Source organism: Heteronotia binoei, chromosome 4, assembly GCF_032191835.1.
Source record: "Heteronotia binoei isolate CCM8104 ecotype False Entrance Well chromosome 4, APGP_CSIRO_Hbin_v1, whole genome shotgun sequence".
Lineage (NCBI taxonomy): Eukaryota > Metazoa > Chordata > Lepidosauria > Squamata > Gekkonidae > Heteronotia > Heteronotia binoei.
The window spans coordinates 141766065-141789048 of NC_083226.1; the positions used below are offsets into that span (position 1 = coordinate 141766065).

The 22984-nt window shown below is 41.1% G+C and overlaps 1 protein-coding gene across 4 annotated transcripts in view; it reads left to right on the forward strand.

Moving 5' to 3' along the window:
- The window catches only part of ADAMTS6 (ADAM metallopeptidase with thrombospondin type 1 motif 6), a 231690-nt gene that overhangs the window by 140608 nt on the left and 68098 nt on the right, over nt 1-22984 (forward strand). For all 4 annotated transcript variants that reach the window (XM_060235914.1, XM_060235915.1, XM_060235912.1 and 1 more), the window contains 3 exons: nt 1395-1502; nt 8398-8543; nt 12908-12971. In XM_060235914.1, the coding sequence (XP_060091897.1) occupies nt 1395-1502; nt 8398-8543; nt 12908-12971 (318 nt within the window). The remainder of the gene's footprint in view (nt 1-1394; nt 1503-8397; nt 8544-12907; nt 12972-22984) is intronic.

Sequence of the window (22984 nt, forward strand, 5' to 3'; positions counted from 1 at the left end):
TCTGTCTTCATTGGATTCAGCTTCAACCCACTCAGCCTGAGTCATCCTGCCATGGCTTGCAGCGCCTGGTCCAGATTTCTGGGGCATCCCCAGGCCAGTTGTCCATCAATAGATAGAGCTGGGTGTCATCAGCGTACTGATGGCAACCCAACCCATACCTCTGGGCAAGGGGGCACATGTAGATGTTAAACAACAACGGGGAGAGTACCGCCCCCTGAGGCACTCCACAATTAAGTGGGTATCTCTGGGACAGCTCTCCCCCAATCGCCACTCTTTGTCCCCGACCATCCAGGAAAGAGGAAAGCCATTGTAAGGGCAGCCTCTGAATCCCTGTGTCGGCAAGGTGGCAGGTCAGCAACTGGTGGTCGACCGTATCGAACACAGCCAATTGGTCTAACAACAGCAGTACTGCCAAACCACCTCAATCCAGGTGCCACTGGAGATCATCCATGAGGGCGACGAATACTGTCTCCATCCCATGGCCTGGGCGGAAGCCAGACTGGTATGGATCTAAGATGGAAGTGTCATCCAGGAAACTCTGCATTAGTAGCGCCTCTTCCCTCTCAATAATTTTACCCCAAAAGGGTAAATTTGAGACTGGCCGAAAATGTGCCAATTCGGTCAGGTCTGATGTAATCTTTTTTAGGAGGGGGCGGACTACTGCCTCTTTAAGAGGTGTTGGGAAAAGACCTCTGAGAGGGATCTATTTACGATGTCCCATATAGGACACCTAAGCTCCCTCTGGCAAGCTTTAATTATCCAGGAGGGGCATGGGTCCAAATCGCAAGTTGTAGGGCGTACAGTAGAGAAAATCTTGTCAACCTCCAGGCTGAGTGTGTTGAAGTGATCCAAGATCGAACCAGAAGACAGGCAGATCCAAGATTGAACCAGAAGACGGAGCCTTGAGTTCACTTACTGTATCCAATATGGCGGGGAGGTCGTGGCGGAGCGACATGACCTTGTCTGCAAAAATCTTCGCAAAAGCCTCACAGCCTATCTCTAATTCCTTAGCATTTGGCCTGCCTTGTGGCAGTGTTGTCAGGTTCCGAATCATCTTTAATAATTGCGCCGGGTGCGAATTTGCAGACACAATCTTAGCTGCAAAGTACATCTTCTTTGTGGCTTTGACTGCCATCTCATAGGACCTCATAAGCTCTCTATAAGATGTTCTAGTCGCTTCGTCCCGAGTACGCCGCCATTGCCTCTCTAACTGTCTGAGTCCTCGTTTCAGCTGTCGCAGCTCCGGGGTATACCACGGGGCCAGCTTAGCTATACCTATAAAGAGATGCTACTTGTACTTTGGACAAGTATATGTGAATTAGTGTATTTTAAGGCACATTTGGTTAAATTTTATTCCGTTATTCTGAACAACTTGCTTTTGCCTTCTTTCCCAGGAAGTGTGTAGAGAGCTTTGGTGTCTAAGCAAAAGTAACCGCTGTGTTACCAACAGTATTCCAGCAGCTGAAGGTACCCTTTGCCAGACTGGAAGCATTGAAAAGGGGGTGAGTTCAAGTAACTTAATTCAGATTATTATGTGATTGTTTTATTATGCCAGACACAGAAAGATATATGAAACTGGGGGAAATTCCTTTATTAATACAAGGGAGTTCCATAATGAAATGCTCAAATTGCAATTCTTGTATATCCCCTGAAAGGCGCTACGCTCTGCTGGTAAGAACTTGTTGGAGGTCCCCGGCCTGAAAGACATCTAGCTGTCCTTGACCAGGTCCAGGGCTTTTGCAGCCTGTGCCCCAACCTGGCGTGACTCTTTCAGGACTTAATGCATTTCTAAGGATTTGCAGGACAAAGATGTTCCTCCAGGTGTTTGGTAGAGGACAGAGATGGTTTTTTTTATCTGGCACTCCTGCCTCTCCTGCCTACCCCCCCCCCACACACACACACACAAGGCAGTGACTTAGCTGGGAGCTTTATCGCCATCTGACTGGTATTATTATTTTGTGATTTTAACCTTTTATTGTACTTTTATATTTTGATGTACACGACCCTGAGCCCTGTCTCATGGGGAAAGGCAGTTTAAAAATCAAAATAAATACATAAATGTCTATAATCGAACACAGAATTTATAGTCTAAAGGTTCCATTGGAATCTTATGAAAAGAGAACTTGCCCCAAGACTTCTTGGATGAGTTTCCCAGCAATCAAGGTTCCTCCCAGTTTTCATCAGCCACCTGTTCTTATATTGGCTTTCTGCAGGGCTTTTTTTGTAGAAAAAGCCAGCAGGAACTCATTTGCATATTAGGCCACACACCCCTGATGTCACCATTGTTTCACATAGGGTTTTTTGTAGAAAAAGCCATACAGAACCTTATTTGCATATTAGGCCACACCTCCTGACACCAAGCCAGCCGGAACTGCGTTCCTGTGAGTTCCTGCTAAAAAAAAAAGCCCTGACTTTCTGTTCTTTTCTTGACAGCTTTTATGTTGTGTTGTTGTTTCTTCTCTGCATTCTGGCTCATTTTGCTTTGTCCCAAACCTCCCCTTGGCTACTGGCTGATGGTGTTTTGAAGAATGGATACTGCCAATGTGCTAGCATGCTAACATAAAGACAGTTTAAACTAACAACAATATGCTGAAAGCAGTGACTAAGCAAGGATTCATACAAATATATAAATCAAAGGTGTTGAACTAATTTGTTATGAGGGCCAGATCTGCCATGTGTCACTTTGTTGGGCCAGGCCCTAAAATGTAACATAAGGCACTGGAGATATAAACTTTATAAAGGTGATTTCAGATGTCAAATGGCAATAGCAGGTGAATGCCCAGGGCTTTTTTTCTGCTGGAGCCCACCAGAGTGCAGCTCTGCCTCAGCTGGTCAGGGCTCTGGCTGGCCTGACCCACCCTGCAGCAGCCACATGCTCCCAGACCAGGTGGTGTGGCCTAATTTGCAAATGAGCTTCTGCTGGGCTTTTCCTAAAAAGTAAAAAAGCAGTGTGAATGACAATAGCAGGCTTGATTGGATTAGGTATGTTATTCAGAGGGATTGTAGGCGTGGAGATACCAGGCAGAAAACCTAGGTCTCAGTTCCATCCAGGAGGATGCAAAGAATAAATGGACATAGGTCTGACATTAGAAACCACAACATTCAGTTGCTGACCTGAGAGTGCCATTACAAAGGAATTTCAAAGGGAGATTAGAGAGCCTGCTAATTGCAGTTGATAATTAAGCTCAAGACAATGCATCCTCCTGGACTTAACTGAGAGCTAGTTTTCCTGACTCATTACCCATGTGTGTGATTTGGCATCTGAAATCACTCTACTCTCCAACATATCCAAGTGTTGTAATTCCTAATCAGGGTCTTTCTGAAAAAAAAGAAACCAAATAGGAACAGAGAAATCCAATCCTTAAAAAAAAAAGAATCCATTCACCCACCCACCCTTCCTCCCAAGAAGTGTGCTTGCACACAAAAGCATATGCCTGGAATAAAATGCTGTTGGTCTTAAACCTGCTATGGGACTCACTCTGATTTTGTTTTCTCTCTCTTTCTTTCCAGAGACAAAGAGAGAGAGAGAGAGAGAGAGAGATACTAGTCTTCATATCTCCTGCACAAAGCAGGAAGCAGCCATAGAGCTCTGTGTGTGTGTGTCTAAGAAAATAAGAGAAGCCATGTTGGATCAGGCCAGTTGCCCATCCAGTCCAACACTCTGTGTCACACAGTGGCCAAAAAAATCAGGTGCCATCAGGAAGTCCATCAGACACTAGAAGCCCTCCCACTGTTGCCCCTCCCAAGCATCACTGCCCCAGACAGAGAGTTCCATCAGTACCCTGTAGCTAATAGCCACTGATGGACCTCTGCTCCATATGTTTACCAATTCTCTCTTGAAGCTGACTATGCTTATAACCACCACCACCTCCTGTTGCAGTGAATTCCATGTGTTAATCACCCTTTGGGTGAAGAAGTACTTCTTTTTATCTGTTCTAACCCGACTGCTCAGCAATTTCATTGAGTGCCACGAGTTCTTGCATTGTGAGAAAGGGAGAAAAGTACTTCTTTCTTTACCTTCTCTATCCCATGCATAATCTTGTAAACCTCTATCATGTCACCCCTCAGTCGACGTTTCTCCAAGCTGGAGAGACCCAAGCATTTTAACCTTTCGTCATAGGGAAAGTGTTCCAACCCTTTAATCATTCTAGTTGCCCTTGTCTGGACTTTTCCCAATGCTATATCTTTTTTGAAGTGCGGTGACCAGAATTGTACACAGTACTTCAAATGAGACTACACCATTGCCTCAGGGACATTATGATACTGGCTAATTTGTTTTCAATTCCCTTCCTAATAATTCCCAACATAGTGTTGGCCTTTTTTTATTGCAGTCGCACACTGTCTCGACATTTTCAGTGAGTTATCTACCATGATCCCAAGATCTCTTTCTTGGTCAGTCTCCGCCAGTTCACACCCCATCTGAGAGAGGGGGGCTAGGGCAAGGGGAGAGACAAGAGGCAGCAAGTAAAAAACCTCTGAGGAAGCTGGGGGGGAAACAAGCTACAAGGTGGCTGCTAGTAGCAGCCCTGAAAAAGAAAGCAGGAGAAGAAGGTTGCTTAGAGGACAGATTTGAGCTTTGCACAGGCTGGATGTTTGACACCCCTGATATAACTATTGTTAAATAGACTGCCCTTCTGTAAACCTCTGAATCATAAACACAAGGAAATTTGAAAACTCTACTAGTTATTACTGAGAAAAGATAACATGATAGATATTATATAAACTGGTGAATCCTTCTTAAGAATCTTTATGGGTCAATATTTTCTATTATATTTTAGTGTACAGAATAATTTTAAAAAATATTTGTTTTCAAATATGCTGAGATTTACAAGTATTTCCACACAAATGATACCATACTGCATTGAACTGCTAAGATATCCATGAAAACCTATGATATCTTATTGAAGCAGTTTAGTATGTATGATGGTAAAAAGCAAGCAGTGACTTTTTATGCAGTTTTTAAACTTCTGTTATATCAAATACAGTTTGTAATAGCTTAATCAGTTTCTGACTGCTCCATAAACAGAAGGTCTCATTTTCTTACATTGTTTGAATTATGAGTCTGGGGTTCTGGGTTCACATGTAATTACTAATGTACAAAAATGTTTAAATTGAATTTTATCAGGAGTTTTAGCAGTTCTTCAGTGGATCACAAACAATTATAATTTAAAACAAGAGTATGTTGGCAATGGGATTCAGGAAATTGCTATGAAATAGTGGTGTTGCTGGAGTCAGTCTTGCCTCTTTCTAGCACAGATTTTATCCTCCCTCTCTCACTCATCTATCTATCAAAACTTAAGACACCAGTCAGCCAGTCAGTTGGGTGAACTGGGAAAATGACTGCCTAAAAATAGCAGATTATGTGAATCCCTTGTCCATCACTGATATGGGACTGCAGCTGGCTGTCACTGCCTGCAGTAGAACAGCATGTAAAAGAAGACTGCAGATTTATACCCCACCCTTCTCTCTGAATCAGAGACTCAGAGCAACTTACAATCTCCTTTATCTTCCTCCCTCACAACAGACACCCTGTGAGGTGGGTGGGGCTGAGAGGGCTCTTACAGCAGCTGCCCTTTCAAGGACAACCTCTGCCAGAACTAACCCAAGGCCATTCCAGCAGGTGCAAGTGGAGGAGTGGGGAATCAAACCCAGTTCTCCCAGATATGACCAGGCATACTGCAACAGAAGAGGAATCATTTGCTCTGAGGAAGGCAAAAACTTAAAACACCCATCTACTAATCAGGAAGCCTAGTATCACTTCTTCCCAGCCCTATAAAGTGGTGGACCGCCAATGTCCATAATCATGGAACTGACATAAGAAAATAAGAAAATTGATGAGCACAGAATGCACATTGAGCCATGAATCAAATCCCATCTTTCTTTATTCTCCAGGTATAGATGGAGGAGGAAATTGGTCTCTTAACTTGCTAGTAGGTTCTCTGCTACTAGAATCTGTTCTGTATTCTCATACATTCCTTCCCCAAAACATTCTCAGGCTACAAGCACTAATCTAGTTGTTCACAAGGTTTTAAAATTCTAATTGTTTCTGGGATTATAAATTTGCTGATTAAATAAATTGAAGTGATAAAAATGTGGTTCTGGATTATGTGGATACTTTTCAGCATATGTTATGCCTGAGGCCTTGTTGCTAGAGTTGCCAGCCTCAGGTGGGACCTGGAGGTCTTCTGCTTTTACAACAGATCTCCAGCTGGAAGAGATCAGTTCCCCTGGAGAAAATGGCTCTTTGAAGGGTAGCCTCTAAGACATTTTACCATAGGCTTCTCAAATCCCCTGCCTAGGGGGGGACCCCCGATTTAGAGCCACCTCCCCCCGCTCACCAAAAATCCGGAAAGGGGGGGAGGGGGAATGGCGGCCCTTCCCACCAAGCCCTGATCCCAGCAGCTTCTCCTCACCCCTTCCCTTCCCTTCCCACCGATCCCCGATGCTTCTTCTTGTCCCTTCCCACCCCGGATCGCAGCAGCTTCTCCTTGCCCTTCCCTTCCCACCCAGCCCCAATTGCAGCAGCTGTTCTTCTGTTTTCCAAGGCTGCTTCCCGCCCCCAGTCAGCTGGCTGGTGGGGGAGGGGAGCCCCACCTGCAAAGGACCATGTGCCTTTGCACCTCCGGAGGCTTGATTGAAAGGCTTCTATTTGGGATGGTGTGTCTGTGTTGCTGTGAAGAAGCTGACAGCAACTCGTGAGTAGAGAGGTCAATCCCCTGCATCAGATATGCCAGAAACGGGGGGGGGGGGGAAGGAGAGGGAAACGTCTTCATTATTCCCTATGTGGAGATCGATTCTCATAGGGTATAATAGGGAATTGATCTGGAGGTTTCGGGGGCTCTGGGGGAGCTGTTTTTTGAGGTAGAGGCACCAAATTTTCAATATAGTATCTAGTGCCTCTCCCCAAAGTACCCCCCAAGTTTCAAAACAATTGGACCAGGGGATTCAATTCTATGAGCCCCAAAAGAAGGTGCCCCTATCCATTATTTCCTATGGAAGGAAGACATTTAAACAGGTGTGCTGTCCCTTTAAATGTGATGGCCAGAACTCTCTTGGAGTTCAATTATGCTTGTCACACCCTTGTTCCTGGCTCCTCCCCCAATGTCTCCTGGCTCCACCCCCAATGTCTCCTGGCTCCACCCCCAAAGTCCCCAGATATTTCTTGAACTGGACTTGGAAACGCTATTTTAACATGCTGAGGCCCTCCTCTCCCCAAACCCTGCCCTCTCCCAGATCCATCCCCAAAGTCTCCAGGTATTTTCCAACATAGAAATGGCAGCCCTGTATAGACCCCATATATATATATATATATATATATATATATATATATATATATATATATATATATATATATATATATATATATATATATTTAAATGTGCTAATATAAGACCATTGTGGGGAAGTATTTTCTCAGTGACGTTAGCAACATTTGCTCATATATATACAGGGACAATTTAGACCAAGATATTTGTAACAAGTTATTATACAACCAGAACATATTTTGTATCCTATCTGTAACAGAATCAGGTAAAATTCCTGTTTAAAACTTTTTAGATATGATCAAACATTTTCAGGTATTTTGAAAAACTTGTATTTTCTGATTTTCTACAGTGAGATAAGACAGCCTCATTTGGTTTCATATCATGAGTACAGAATATGGCTTGGTTTTATCTCAATAAACTATTCCAGTTCAAGTTATATTTTAATAGAGTTATTTCTCTTGTACTAGCCCTATGTCCAAGATGCAAAGCTTAAAGACCAGCTATTGTTTCTTTAAAATTTCAGTCCATATTTTTACTCTGTATCTGAACAATTGAATGGGCAGTGAGTGTAAAGATTTTTGGTACCCTGTTCCTAGTGTCTTGGCATTAATTTTATTATGTCTGCAGTGTAAGTGTAGATGAAATACTGCTTGAAATTCCACTTCCATTGTAACATCATCCATTCTTTAGCTTTGGGGGGGAGTGGGGGGTGTTAAAAGAATTAACTCATAAAAATTCCTAACTAGGGAATTTTTCACATTGCACTATTAAGCTATTAGTCTAAGAATAGGTGAGAGTTTTCCTTAAACACTGTAAAAATTATTCTGTAAGTCTAAAGAAGACTTTCAGGGTTTTGAAGTTAGTTTTAATGAAAAAAGTCAGAGTTGTATATGGAATAAAACTCATGTATGTTAGGGATTTATAATTTGGAGTTTAGCTAAAGATAAATAACAAATAGCATTTGACTTCATCAAGGACTAAACATGGCTAAAGAAGGTAAAACATCTGTCTGTTATCTATACAACAAATGCTAATGCCTATAATTGGTCAATGCCTGACCCATATATTTTTCTCTCCTGATAACTCTTATCAGTTCAAAGCTAATTCTGTGTTTTCTGTGAAATCTTTTCAGTGGTGTTATCAGGGTGAATGCGTATCTTTTGGCACTTGGCCCCAGAGCATAGATGGGGGTTGGGGTCCCTGGTCAATATGGGGAGAGTGCAGCAGGACCTGCGGTGGAGGAGTCTCATCATCCATAAGACACTGTGACAGTCCAGCGTAAGTAGCTAAAGTAAGCCAGAGCCAGTAAAAAAGGCATATTTGGAAATGTTTCAAAGTGTGGTTTCATGTGTTATCTGTAAAAATGTTTGTCTATCGTGCTAATACTTGTTCTAAAAAGCTGCCAGGAGTTAGAGAGCTTGCTAAAGACACCGACATTTTTAACTAATCATTGTCTGTAAACAGCCTATATTTAGTATTTAGCAAATATATTCTCCTTCATGAACATCCTATTAAAGCAAATTGAATGATCAGTAGCAACCCATCATAAGCTAATTATAGTTATGGAACTCAAATACAAAAGAATTCATTCTACAAATTTATTAAAGTCAAAGCCTATTAAAGGGTTTATAATTTTTCAGCCCATGAGGAAATGTCATTTCTATAGATTACCTAACAGTGCCATCCTAAGTAAATGTTACACCCTATTAAGTCCATTCAAGTCAGTGGGTTTAGATTGATATTACTCCACTTAGAATAGCACTATAATACATCTTTTTTTAATTTAACAGTTTATTGCATTTTCTCAAAGCAAGTATAACAATACAATACAGTTCAGTAACAAAGATATATCAATAATGGCTAAAATTATCCCAAACTGCTATCTACATTGTCTCTTTTCCTGTAAGTGTTTTGTCTGATTAGCTGTGTGGGCTCCTACTGTTCACTTGATCTACAGGTTTGTCAGTTCTTCCTTTTTCATCAGTGTTTCCAAAAAGGCAGTCTTTTCATCTCTTGCTACTAATTTGCTCTTGAGGAAAGTACTTTATTCCATAGTTTTTAATAACTCAGTGCCTTTGTTAGTTCTAGAAGTTTCTATCTTTAGGCATGTGGAGGGATCTTGGTTTCACAGCCATACAGCGCCACTAGATTACATTCTGAAGTCAGCTTTTCTCCATCATCTTCTGACCAATGACAGAATAAAGGGATACCTCGCTCACTTCTGGTTGTAGTAAACATAAAAGATAACAAGCATATTAGCTACTGAGCAATTAATTTATGTATAGGTAAAGTATAAAGGTATGAAAGAAATGAAATTTGCTTGAAGATACTAGCTAAAAATCTGCACACACATTAGAAATGTGTAATTACCATGTGAGAGAGAGCTGTTAATGAGGCTACCAAAAATGAGCTGGATTTGTGAATTCTGAACTATGAAAAAAAATCAGTCACACTAATTCACTGTTTTTCATGAATAACATTCGGTTCTATTTTGTCTTCTTATTGGGAGAGTAGTTCCTTGCTCATTTTGGCAGATGTCTTTCCCCAAAACATTTATATAGTAGGAATCATCAATGCAGGATGAACCTCTGGGATGAAATTGAAGCTTATCAACCAGGCTCTGGATTATGCCTTCTTGCAGCCAGTGGCCATCCTGTACCCATAACTGTCATGAAGTCTATCATATTGCTGCCAACTAAGGGTGTGCAACCCCCCTCCCCAAACCCACAGGTATAGTGAAACTGAAAAATATTAGTATTTTGTGATATTCCCAAACCCCAATACCAGTACAGTATTTAGATTTGGTAAATACTTGGGATCGCTGAATTTTTTTCAGCTCCATTATAATCTATGGGAGCCTTTATAGTCAATGGTCTCCTCAGGGTATAATGGAGGATCAATTGGGGGAGTATCTGGGGCTCTGTGGGGGCTGTTTTTTTATTTGCAGCATTGCTGCTGGTGCCTCTTCTCAAACCCCGCTCCCCAGTTTCAAAAAGATTGGACGGGGGTCCAATTCTATGGGTCCCTGAGGAAGTTGCCACATCCTCCAATGGAGGAGGAAAGCATTTTAAAGGAATGCAGCCCCTTTAACTGTTATTTGCAAACCACGGCTGAACTTTGAAGGCATTTAAAGGTTTTGTGGTTTTTTTAACTTCCTTCTCCAAGTCGCTGCTTCACCCAGAAAGTGTTAAAAGCAACTACAATCCCTTTAAATACCCTTTAACTCTTGCTTTCTGTCCCCCCCCCCGCCCCACCAAATGGGATTTTTCAGGTTTATCCCTATTGGATAGCCAGATAATACCTGGTCTGATATCTGGCTGAAAAATATCTGAAAAATACTAGTAAGGTTCCAAATGCCTACAGCCAACCTATTTAGTGTTTCCCCAATCCAGCTGGGCATCTCTTTTCTGCTTCTTTATGTCATGCTACTCTTCTTAAGTGCCCTGTCTTATTTTTCTTTGTTCTCTTAAAACTGGAGCCAAAAAGCAGCATTAAACTCTCACTTTTAGGTCTGATTCACACAAAGCCTTTTCATACATTGAACCTGTTCCAGCTATCTCCTTGTAGGTGCTCACGTGGAAAAATATATTTTGCAACCAGATTGATCATGGACATGGACAACAGTAATTCCTATAATTGCAATGATTGGAAATAGTGCTGCTGCAATAATTGAATATTCATAACATAGTAATTGACACAGTATGCTTTTCATATGCTAATAGTTGTGTGAATATTGTTAAAGTTCAAGCTGCAATAGCAACAAAAGCCATTTGAACAAAATGAAGAGGCAGAGCCTAAGGAAGAGAAACTTGAGGGGAGCAGTACTAAGAGAGGAAAAAAAATCAACTGGGTCTGAGAATATATAGGAATTTTTGGAAGTAAAACCTAGTCAAGAAAAAATGGATGTTTAAACTCTTGATGAAATTCCTGTTAAAACAGAATAATCTTAAATAGTACCCAAAGCACTGTGTCTAGTTAGGTTTTCACCTGTGACAATAATGTGTACATTCCACAGCACTTCCATAGTTTTTGTGAGTGTGTGCTATAATAGTTCATCTGTATGAACTGAGCCTAGAATTACATTCATATTGCTTGCATAATGATTTACAGTTTCTACCTCAGTGTAGAAATCTGAGGCAGTGATTGTATATCACATTTCATAGTATACATGGCCAGTTTTTCCTCATAGCAAAATGTTAATCTAGATTATTCAGTTTAACTGCATTTTTTTTGAAATCTACAATGTCAGCTGCTCATTGAAAAATATTTCCCAGGTTTGCTTAATAATAAATACTTTAAAATGTAATTGTATTTTGCTAATATAAAGTTGAAGTCCTCTGAACTAATCAAGTGATGTTGTACAATGCTTAGACATACCTAGGGTGTAGTAGTAGCCCATCAACAGAGCCCCCCAATACAGTATTACAAACTATTTCTGAAAATTCCCTGTTACAAGTTATTTGCCATGTAGTGTCTTTCTATCAGAGATGTACTTATCCAAAATTTTGCCGGATATGAAGTTATCTGATTGAATTTAGAAGCAAGCATTCACTTATCAGAGAATGCCAGATTTTTCTTGAACCTCAGTTCTCCATATTTAATTTATCTTCCCCTGATGCGAAAACTGACTGCAGCAGCCAAGAAAAGTTTAGCTTTGGACATAGTACTAACTGTACAACATCACAAAATATGTCATGTGAGGTTACAAGATTTCATGCTGCATTAATGTTTAGAATCTGACAATTAATTTAATAATTTGTATATTGTCTTAAGATTCCACAGTATTGTCTATTAGATAAGAACTTGTAAGTAGAAGAAATAATGTCTTATCTTCATTTTATTTGGATCAATTGTATAATTCATAAATGTTTTAAACTTGTTTTGCCCAACTGAGTTAGTAAGTGTCACGGCTGGGGCCGGGTCAGGCAAAGTCCAGAGGCAGTCCGAGGTCTGTAGCCAGTAAGCAGGAGGGTCTGAGGCGCCAAATCCAAATCAGTGTACAAGTATCGCAGGTCCGAGGTCCAGAAGCCAAGGTCAGGGAGTCCAGAAGTCAAAAGCCAAAGTCAGGGAGTCAGGAACCAAAGTCAAGCTGGAGTGGATGCTAGGATGTCAGGGAGATGACTAGTTGCTTCCACAAAGCCTCCTCCCAAAGCCCACAGCTATATAGCCCTCTGCTGGCTGTTGCCCGTTTGGGCTAATTGCTGGCTCAGGGAGGCAGCCAGGATCCTGTCATAACTCAAGCATCCTTGCTCTTAGGAGGGCCAGAATCCTCTCAGAACTCAGGGCTCAGGGAGCGTCTTGCTTGTGAGCGTGCCGCCCTCCTCCGATCCCTGAGGTCCTGCCGGAGGCGGTCACGCACACGAGCCACCCGAGAGGGCGAGGCAGGGGGGCTGGGATCTTCTCCAGCAGGAGGCAGGGGCACTGGTGCAGGTGGCAGGGGCACAGTTTCCTCGTCAGACTCAACTTCCTCTGCAGGGTCCCCAGCACCCATGACAGTAAGCTTACCTTACTGAAGCCCAAAGTTTTAAGAAGATGGCACATCATTAGTTTGTACTGGAACCGAGTTGTTTAAGTGATGATGATTCTATTAATTATTGATACTTCGTTATATAAATATTTTTATGATTTATACATTTTTTCAGACCTTCAGGTGGAGGAAAATATTGCCTTGGAGAAAGGAAAAGATACCGTTCCTGTAATACTGATGTGAGTAATTCAAAATTAAATTGCTTAATGGCCTATGTGCTGCTGTTTTATGACTGTTGTTTTTAAACTTATGTAATGTCTTGTTGCTATTTTTATGCCCTTTATGTTATTTGACAGGGGTTTTGTAACAATTTTCTGACTGGTTTTTATTGTTTTATTTATTTAGACTTTGTTAGCCACCCCAAATAAGTCCTCAAATAAGTCTCTGGAGAGGTAGCATATAACATCAAATCTAACAAACTGCATTAAGTCCACTACCCCAGTATTGCAACAGTTTTCTTCAGAGACTGCTAACATAGAAATTGCAAAGGAAAGCGAAAGATTTATGTGATCTGAAGAGAAATCAGAGTATTCCAGTTTTGGCATAGTGGCAAATGGTAGTGTTCCCGAACGCTCTGTCGGGGGCAGATCGACCATACAGCTTTTGGAGTCTCCAGAAGCAGGCAGACCCAGCAGGACCCCGGTCGGGGTGTTCTCGAGGTAGGGGGGGCAAGAGGAGGGTGGAACTGGAGCTGTTATTTCCAGTTTGGGCCTCCTTAAAACCCCCGAAGCCCGGGCTGTAGTGGACGCAATTTTGGCGAAAAGATGAATGCTGATGAAGAGAAGTGGCGGTTGAAAAGTTTAAACAACAAAGAAGAGTTCTTCGTTAAAGGTATAACCAAGATTAGGTGGCATATATTTCAAAGGAGTTATAGTGGCTTGGAATGGAGGATTGGCTAAGTGAAGTGTGAATATGAAAGTGGACACGGAGACAGAAGAGAGGAGAAGGGCTAAAAGTTTCGTGCTCGACTGCGGAGTGCGGTTGGACTGGCAGATGAGTATTTTTGGAAACATAACCTTCCCAGTCAGATGCTGTGAATTGCTTGAACGAATTTAAAAACAATCAGATTGTGGGGTTTTTTTCCTGTGTTTTATGGTGGTGCTTGGGAAGGGTCAGACAGTAAGCAAAACGCTAAAGGAACTCCCTGCTAGAGATCTGCTTTAGAGTGAACAGACTGTCTGAGGCAGTGATGCTCTGTATTCTTGGTGCTTGGTGAGGGGGGGGGGCAAAGTGGAAGGGCTTCTAGCCCCACTTGTGAACCTCTTGATGGCACTTGGGATTTTTTCTTTTGCCACTGTGTGACACAGAGTGTTGGACTGGATGGGCCATTGGCCTGATCCAACATGGCTTCTCTTATGTTCTTATGTAAAGTAGAAGAGGAAGAGAGAAGACAGAAGAAAGAAGACCTTAGGAACTTTAAGGATTTATATTGGACTGAGAAGGAAACTTTGTATGAGGTGGTTGTAATCGAAAGTAAAAGAGAGGAGACTAGAAAATTGTATGCGTTGTGTGCATGTGTTTGGAAGATAGAATGGAGTCTGAATGGGACTATTTGGATTTGCATGGATGAATGATGAATAGTGAGGAGAAGTGGCAGGGTGTGAGTGTGAGTGGCTGAGGCTGTTTGGCTGGCTGGAATATTGAGTGAGATAGAGGTGGTATATATTGTGGAAGTGTGTGGGAGTTTGGGGGCGTATTGAAGAGGAAAGACTGAGAGAATTTGGATTAATGGATCTTAGATGAGACTGAAATAAAAATCAGTTCAGTAGAATGGAAGAGATTGAATTGAATATTGGATTATTGGAACAAAATTGTAAGTGGAATTATACCTGAAAAATGGAAAAGATTGAACTGAGACGGAATGAAGTTTGAAGAGACTGGAAGCATGATTCTGGGGAACTTTTTCCTTTTGTATTTCATGTTTAGGTTTGTTTCGAGTATATGTGAGGAATGGTTTGTCTGATTTATTAATTCACTAATTCAGCATTAATTAGTAACTTATACTTGATTGGTTATATATGAGAATTGATTTGTGTGTAGCAATTTGGAATTGAAAATTAATTAAGGGAAGGGAGATGGAATCAGTAATCGGTGTTCTTTGGAGTTACAATGTAAGGGAAGGATGAGTTAGAGTGAGAGGTACTAGGAATATGAGATGTATTTGTATTTGGTAACTCTCCCCTTCTCAGATATTAAAAGGTTATAAATGTATAGATAATTAAATAAGTAAAGGTGTAGGACAGGGGTGGCCAACGGTAGCTCTCCAGATGTCTTTTTGCCTACAACTTCCCATCAGCCTCAGCCAGCATGGCTGATGGCTGGGGCTGATGGGAGTTGTAGGCAAAAAACATCTGGAGAGCTACCGTTGGCCACCCTTGGTGTAGGATATAAATTCAGTTCGTGTAAAATGAGTAAGCCAGGGAAATCAATACTCTCACCAGGGATTCCTGAAGCAGTGGGTGTTGCTATTTCACAGGATATGATTAAAGAGTTGCAAACCAACATGCAAATGTACTTTATGACAGCATTGAAGCAAATGCAGGCTAATCTAATGGAACAGATTGGAGGCTTAAACTTAAAATTGGATAGTTTGCAGGAAAAAATAATTGATACACAAGTGGAAATATTTGACCCAACCCAAACGGTTAAGCCTTGCAATTCTAAAATGAAGAAAATGAGCCAAAAGGTGGAAGCTATAGAGACAACTTCAAAAATCAGAAGAGAGATTGGTTAAATTGGAGATAGAGCAGGCAGCACACATATTAAGACTGTAGAAGCAGGAGGATCTATCTTATTTATTAAGTGAGGCCTTGGCATCTGTAATGCAAGAAGTTTCATTACAAATATCAAGTGATGCATTGGCAGTGACGATGAAAATGGAGCTCTTGGATATAGAGAAAGAAAAAGATGATTCACAGAGGGATAATTTAGTTGATATTGGAAAGCACTCGTTTCAGAGGGAAATTCACAGGAGAACTAATAGAAGAATGTTTAAGGAGTTAGAGTGGAAGGTTTTTATGGATCAACCATTAAAAATTACTGAACAAAAGACTAAGGTTTTAAGAGAAACTCCATGGCTGATGAGGAAGAGACTAAAACTAATCCTAGCCTATTCAAATGATTTCAATCCTCCAAAAAGAGAGAGAGAGAAGGGGGGGGGGGGGAGATAGATACTCTGTCAAAATATTGAGAATAGAATAGAATTAATATGAAGCACGGATTGGATCACCGCCCAATGATTGGATATGTAAATGGTGGATTACTTTAAAGATTGATGCAGGTTAAGAGGCCAGTAAGGTAATATGTAGACTAAAGAGGGGTCAAAAATAATTGTGAAAAGGATATTTGGTTGTGTATTATTATATTGTCATGTAAGGAAACTGCATTCTCCATCCTAAATTTCTTGTTTGTTTGTTTTGTTGATGTATTTCATTTTTGGAGAAAATAAAAAAGACTATATATTAAAAAAAGAAATTGCAAAGGAAAGCACTGACAAATTTGAAGACTATGAAATATGAAGCTGTATTTTAAGTACCAATGCTGCAAGACTGGAATGTGTGCTACTTGTCGGTAATTTTTACATTGAAAAGCTGTGTAGAAGCGAAGGATGATCCTAGGATGTTTGAGACAGCATGAAGGCAACCAAAAGCTCTCTCTTGTAAAGAAAGCCTCAACTGTATATTGTCAGTTACTATTTTCCCTAATTAAATAATCTAAATCTTTTATCTTCTGATACTCCTCTTAAAAATGTTTTATCTGCATTTCTTTTTAAATGTGTATATATGTTTCGAATTAGTACATCATGAAGGAAATACAAAAGTATTCTGACATCCAGCAATCTGAATTGTGCTGAACCTTAATGGTGATTAAAAACTGTAGCCATTGGTTGTAAAGTGATTAATTTGTGTTTCATGAAGCACAAAATTGCAGAGACATTCATTTTCAGTATTTATTTTGTCTCTTATTACTCATCAGTTTTTGAAGGGAGAGAAATTTGATTAACGCGTGCATTAAAAGCCACAGTTTTTATGTGCTTGTCATTATTTACATGAAAAATGTGTTGCTTACACCCACTAATTTCTGAACGGTTTTGTCTTGTGTCAGCATTCTGTTCTTTTTCTAATTTAACAAGAATAACTCCCTAAAGTTCTTACAATTTATAAACAAAATTCCCCTTTGTCTGTTCTTTTGCTTCAACAATGAATTTATTTAATTTTCCTTGCCTTTGAACTTTTCCATCATTTTGGAATCAACATGTACAACTCCTAGCAGATATATATATTTATCAAATAATTTTAGGACATTAATTGATTGAGACCATGTGTGTTGATGGTAAAATTTAGGATAACAGAATGAACAGTGACCAAGTGCAAAGCAATGCATGTTGGGGCCAAAAATCTTAACTATAAATACAAGTTAAGCGGGTGTGAACTGGAGGAGACTGCCCAAGAGAGAGAGCTTGGAGTCATGGTAGATAACTCACTGAAAATGTCAAGACAGTGTGCAACTGCAATAAAAAAGAACAGTGCCATGGTGGGAATTATTAGGAAGGGAATTAAAAACAAATCAGTCAGTATCATAATGCCCCTGTATAAATTGATGGTGTAGCCTCGTTTGGGGTACTGTGTACAATTCTGGTCATCACGCCTCAAAAAAAGATATTATAGCATTGGGAAAAGGGCAACTAGAATGATTAAAGGGTTTGAACACTTTCCCTATGAAGAAAGGTTAAAACGCTTGGGTCTCTTTAGCTTGGATAAACATCAACTGAGGGAGGTTACATGATAGAGGTTTACGAGATTATGCATGGGATTGAGAAGGCAGAGAAAGAAGTAATTTTCTCCCTTTCTCACAATACGAGAACTTGTGGACATTTAATGAAATTGCTGAACAATCAGGTTAGAACTAATAAAAGGAAGTACTTCTTCACCCAAAGGGTGATTAACACATGAAATTTACTGCCACAGGAGGTGGCGGAGACTACAAGCATAGACTACAAGCTTCAAGAAGGGATTGGATAAATATATGGAGCAGAGGTCCATCAGTGGCTATTAGCCACAGCATATTGTTGGAACTCTGTCTGGGGCACTGATGTTTTTTTTTGGGGGGGGAGCACAGTGGGAGGGTTTCTAGTAGTCCTGGCCCCACTGGTGGACCTCCTGATGGCACTTGGTTTTTTTGGCTACTGCGTGACACAGAATATTGGACAGGATGGGCCATTGGCCTGATTCAACATGGCTTCTCTTATGCTAACAGTTGGTCAAACTAATGACAATGGGTACAATTCAGTTGCTAAGTCTCTTGCTTTTTATTTATTTATATTTATTTCAGTTTTACTTCAGTGGTTTGAGGCTTTAAATTTTGAATTGGTATGGATTTCAGTTATAACCTGTATAAACCCCTTTAGGTTTAGAAACATTTTGATTAATTAACAAACTTGAAAACAAACGTATCAGAGGCCACAAGCAATGTCAGGCATCCCTCGTATTCTCTGTGTGATTTGATTAGTTCATCTTTGTGACTTCTGTGCAGTCCCACATGGGACTGCACAGTCGTATGCCAGCCATGGAGAGGAACTAGCAAACTTCTTACAAAGAATTTTCTAGACTCCCAAGAGTGCTCCCTCCCCTGCCAATCACAATGTTTCCTGATCAAAAGTCTCATGACCCGAGAGGGGCAAACACTCATCCCTCAATTCTCCTAAGCTGCTGTGCAAGCCAAACATTCATAGAGGCTGACCACAGCAGGAAAGGAGGGAGGGATGTGTGCCTGCACAGAAGACCACTAAATGAACAGCAGTTACAGATAGCTGCAATGCTGTTTTCATATTTGTGATTTCTGTGCAGTCCTACATGCAAGCTTAGCAAGATGACTTACAATTGGAGGAGGGTGTGGGGTGACTTATTGATTGAAGTACTACTCTTCCCACAGCTGCCTCAGTCTTATTGATAAGATGTTGTAGTAAAAAAAACTATGATCTAAAGTTGAATGTCCTGACCTAAATCCAATTTTTCCTGGAACCAAAAAGTCATTTTCAAACACCCACCCCCGTTGTATAGAATCATAAAATCATAGAGTTGGAAGGGACCTCTAGGGTCATCTAGTCCAACCCCCTGCACAATGCAGGAAACTCACATACACCTCTCCCTAAATTCACAGGATCTTTGTTGCTGTCTGATGGCCATCTAGCCTTTGTTTAAAAACCTCCAAGGAAGGAGAGCCCACCACCTCCCGAGAAGGCCTGTTCCACTGAGGAATTGCTCTAACAGTCAGGAAGTTCTTCCTAATGTTGAACCAGAAACTCTTTTGATTTAATTTCAACCCATTGGTTCTGATCCTACCTTCGGGGGCCACATAAAACAATTCCACACCATCCTCTATATGACAGCCCTTCAAGTACTTGAAGATGGTGATCATATCACCTCTCAGCCGCCTCCTCTCCAGGCTAAACATCTCCAGCTCCTTCAACCTTTCCTCATAGGACTTGGTCTCCAGTCTCCTCACCATCTTTGTTGCCCTACTCTGGACACATTCCAGCTTGTCTATATCCTTCTTAAATTGTGGTGCCCAAAACTGAACACAGTACTCCAGATGAGGTCTTACCAGAGCAGAATAAAGCGACACCATCACATCACGTGATCTGGACACTATACTGCTGTTGATAGAGCCCAAAATTGCATTTGCCTTTTTAGCCACCACATCACACTGTTGACTCATGTTCAGCGTATGACCCACTAAGACCGCTAGATCCTTTTCGCACATACTACTGCTAAGACAAGTCTCCCCCATTCTGTAACCATGCATTGGATTTTTCCTACCTAAATGCAGAACTTTACATTTATCCCTGTTAAAGTTCATTTTATTGGTTTTAGCCCAGTTTTCCAGCCTGTCAGGGTCATCCTGTATCCTGTTTCTGTCTTCTTCTGTGTTTGCAACCCCTCCCAATTTAGTATCATCTGCAAATTTAATAAGTATTCGCTCTACTCCTTCATCCAAATCATTGATAAAGATGTTGAACAAAACAGGTCCCAGGACAGATCCTTGAGGCACTCCACTTGTCACTCCTCTCCAAGAGGATGAGGAACCATTCACAAGCACGCTTTGAGTGCGATCTGTCAACCAGTTACAGATCCACCTAATGGTAACAGGATCCAAACCAGATTTTACCAACTTGTCAACAAGGATAGTATGTGGAACCTTATCAAAAGCCTTACTGAAATCAAGATAAACGATGTCTACAGCATTTCTTCGATCCAGCAAGGTAGTCACTTTCTCAAAAAAAGAGATCAGGTTAATCTGACATGACTTGTTCTTGAGAAAACCATGCTGGCTCTTAGTAATCACATTCATTCTTTCTAAATGTTCCAGGACCGACTGTTTGATGATTTGTTCTAAAACTTTTCCAGGTATAGACGTCAAGCTGATGGATCGGTAGTTACCCAGATCCTCTTTTTTCCCCTTCTTGAAGATGGGGACAACATTTGCCCTCCTCCAATCTTCCAGCACCTCTCCTGTTCTCCAAGAATTTTCAAAAATAATAGCCAGAGGCTCAGAAATTACATCCGCAAGCTGTTTTAGAACCCTTGGATGCAATTCATCTGGCCCTGAGGACATAAGAACATAAGAGAAGCCATGTTGGATCAGGCCAACGGCCCATCCAGTCCAACACTCTGTGTCACACAGTGGCAAAAAAAATTATATATACACACACACTGTGGCTAATAGCCACTGATGGACCTGTGCTCCATATTTTTATCTAAACCCCTCTTGAAGGTGGCTATACTTGTGGCCGCCTCCACCTCCTGTGGCAGTGAATTCCACATGTTAATCACCCTTTGGGTGAAGAAGTACTTCCTTTTATCCATTTTAACCCGTCTGCTCAGCAATTTCATCGAATGCCCACGAGTTCTTGTATTGGGAGAAAGGGAGAAAAGTACTTCTTTCTCTACTTTCTCCATCCCATGCATTATCTTGTAAACCTCTATCATGTCACCCCGCAGTCGACATTTCTCCAAGCTAAAGAGTCCCAAGCGTTTCAACCTTTCTTAATAGGGAAAGTGCTCCAGCCCTTTAATCATTCTAGTTGCCCTTTTCTGGACTTTCTCCAATGCTATAATATCCTTTTTGAGGTGCGGCGACCAGAACTGCACACAGTACTCCAAATGAGACCGCACCATCGATTTATACAGGGGCATTATGATACTGGCTGATTTGTTTTCAATTCCCTTCCTGATAATTCCTAGCATGGCGTTGGCCTTTTTTATTGCAAACGCACACTGTCTTGACATTTTCAGTGAGTTATCTACCACGACCCCAAGATCTCTCTCTTGGTCAGTCTCTGCCAGTTCACACCCCATCAACTTGTATTTGTAGCTGGGATTCTTGGCCCCAATGTGCATTACTTTGCACTTGGCCACATTGAACCGCATCTGCCACGTTGACGCCCACTCACCCAGCCTCAACAGATCCCTTTGGAGTTCCTCACAATCCTCTCTGGTTCTCACCACCGTGAACAATTTAGTGTCATCCGCAAACTTGGCCACTTCACTGTTCACTCCCAACTCTAAATCATTTATGAACAAGTTAAAGAACATGGGACCCAGTACCGAGCCCTGCGGCACCCCACTGCTTACGGTCCTCCACTGCGAAGACTGCCCATTTATACTCACTCTCTGCTTCCTATTACTCAGCCAGTTTTTGATCCACAAGAGGACCTGTCCTTTTACTCCATGACTCTCAAGCTTTCTAAGGAGCCTTTGATGAGGACTTAGTTTCATTTAAAGAAACTTGGTGTTTATGTACTACCCCTACGCTGATCCTAGGTTGGAACTTCATACCCTCCTTATATGTTCTGTTTTTGGCATTTTGAGCACTGTTCCCCTCAGAAGAGAAGACTGAGGAAAAGTAGGAATTGAGCAGTTCCGCCCTCTCTTCATTACCTGTTACAATTTCAATTTCTTGCCCTCACAATGGGCCTACCATGTCCTTGCTCTTTTTCTTAGTCTTTCTATCATATGTGGTAGACTTGTGAAAGAGCGAAAAAGCATTGGCAGATGATCGAACAAGAAATTTCTAGGATCTTGGTATATGAATTCAGGAAAGCTGCAGAGACTTTTCTGTTGGGATTACAAATGGAAAAATTTTCAAAAGAAGATAGAACTATAATTTGGTACTTGATTTCATCTGCTAGGACACTATATGCGCAGTTATGGAAGCAAGAAAAAATACCAGAAAAATGGGATTGGATTGTAAAAGTTATGACATGGACTGAAATGGACAAATTAACAAGAACTTTAAGAGACTATGATTTGGAAGATTTTTAAAGGGAGTGGAAAAAAATTAGAAGTTATGTAGTAGACTAGTGGAAAGTAAAAGGACTTTGGACAATTTTTGATAATGATTAAACTTTAGAAGAAAGAAGAATATTAATTTTAGTTCTTAGTAATTAATGGTACCTTTTAATGTTAGTATTTTAAGTAAATAACACTGGCGGGGTTCAAGTAACGGGGGGAGGGGTGATTAGAAAGAAGCATATGGGATAGATGAAAAGAAGTTATTAACGGAAATTGTTACCATATGTTATCAGTAAAATTGTTTAAAACAAAAAGAAACTACTTGTGGGTAACTACCCACCTATCTACAGAACCCCCAAGCTAGATCCACAGGCCAAGAGCCCTTTGGCTCTTGCCCTTCGGCTCGCGCCTCTGGCAAGGATGAGCCTTGCAAATTAAGGCTCAAGCCCCCACCCACCTCTGACTTAACAACCAGAGCAACAGCAGAGGGTGGGGCCAGCAATTACCCCCATGAAAACAAGCTCTCCTCACTCAGCAACAGTTACACAAAAGACACACAAAAGCAATCAAACCCCTCTCCAGCAGGCACCAAGCACACACACAGTTACCTCCCACAGCAACCTTAGGTAATGCTCCCAAGCAGTTTTAGAAAAGCCAATCAAGTCTCACTCACATTACCACCTGCTCTGTTCTAGAATGTTGTTTTTGTATAACATCAAGTAAGTTTTATTGGCCTGTAGTTAGATGGATCTAACTTATAGATGGGTAGAACAATGGGAGCGGTCCATTCTTGGGGGGACTTTCCAGTTCTGTCTCTATGAATGAACAGATTAGCTAAAACTGGTGCCCATCAGACCTGGAAGGCTTTCAGTATATAGAGGGAAATAAAGTTTTCCGCA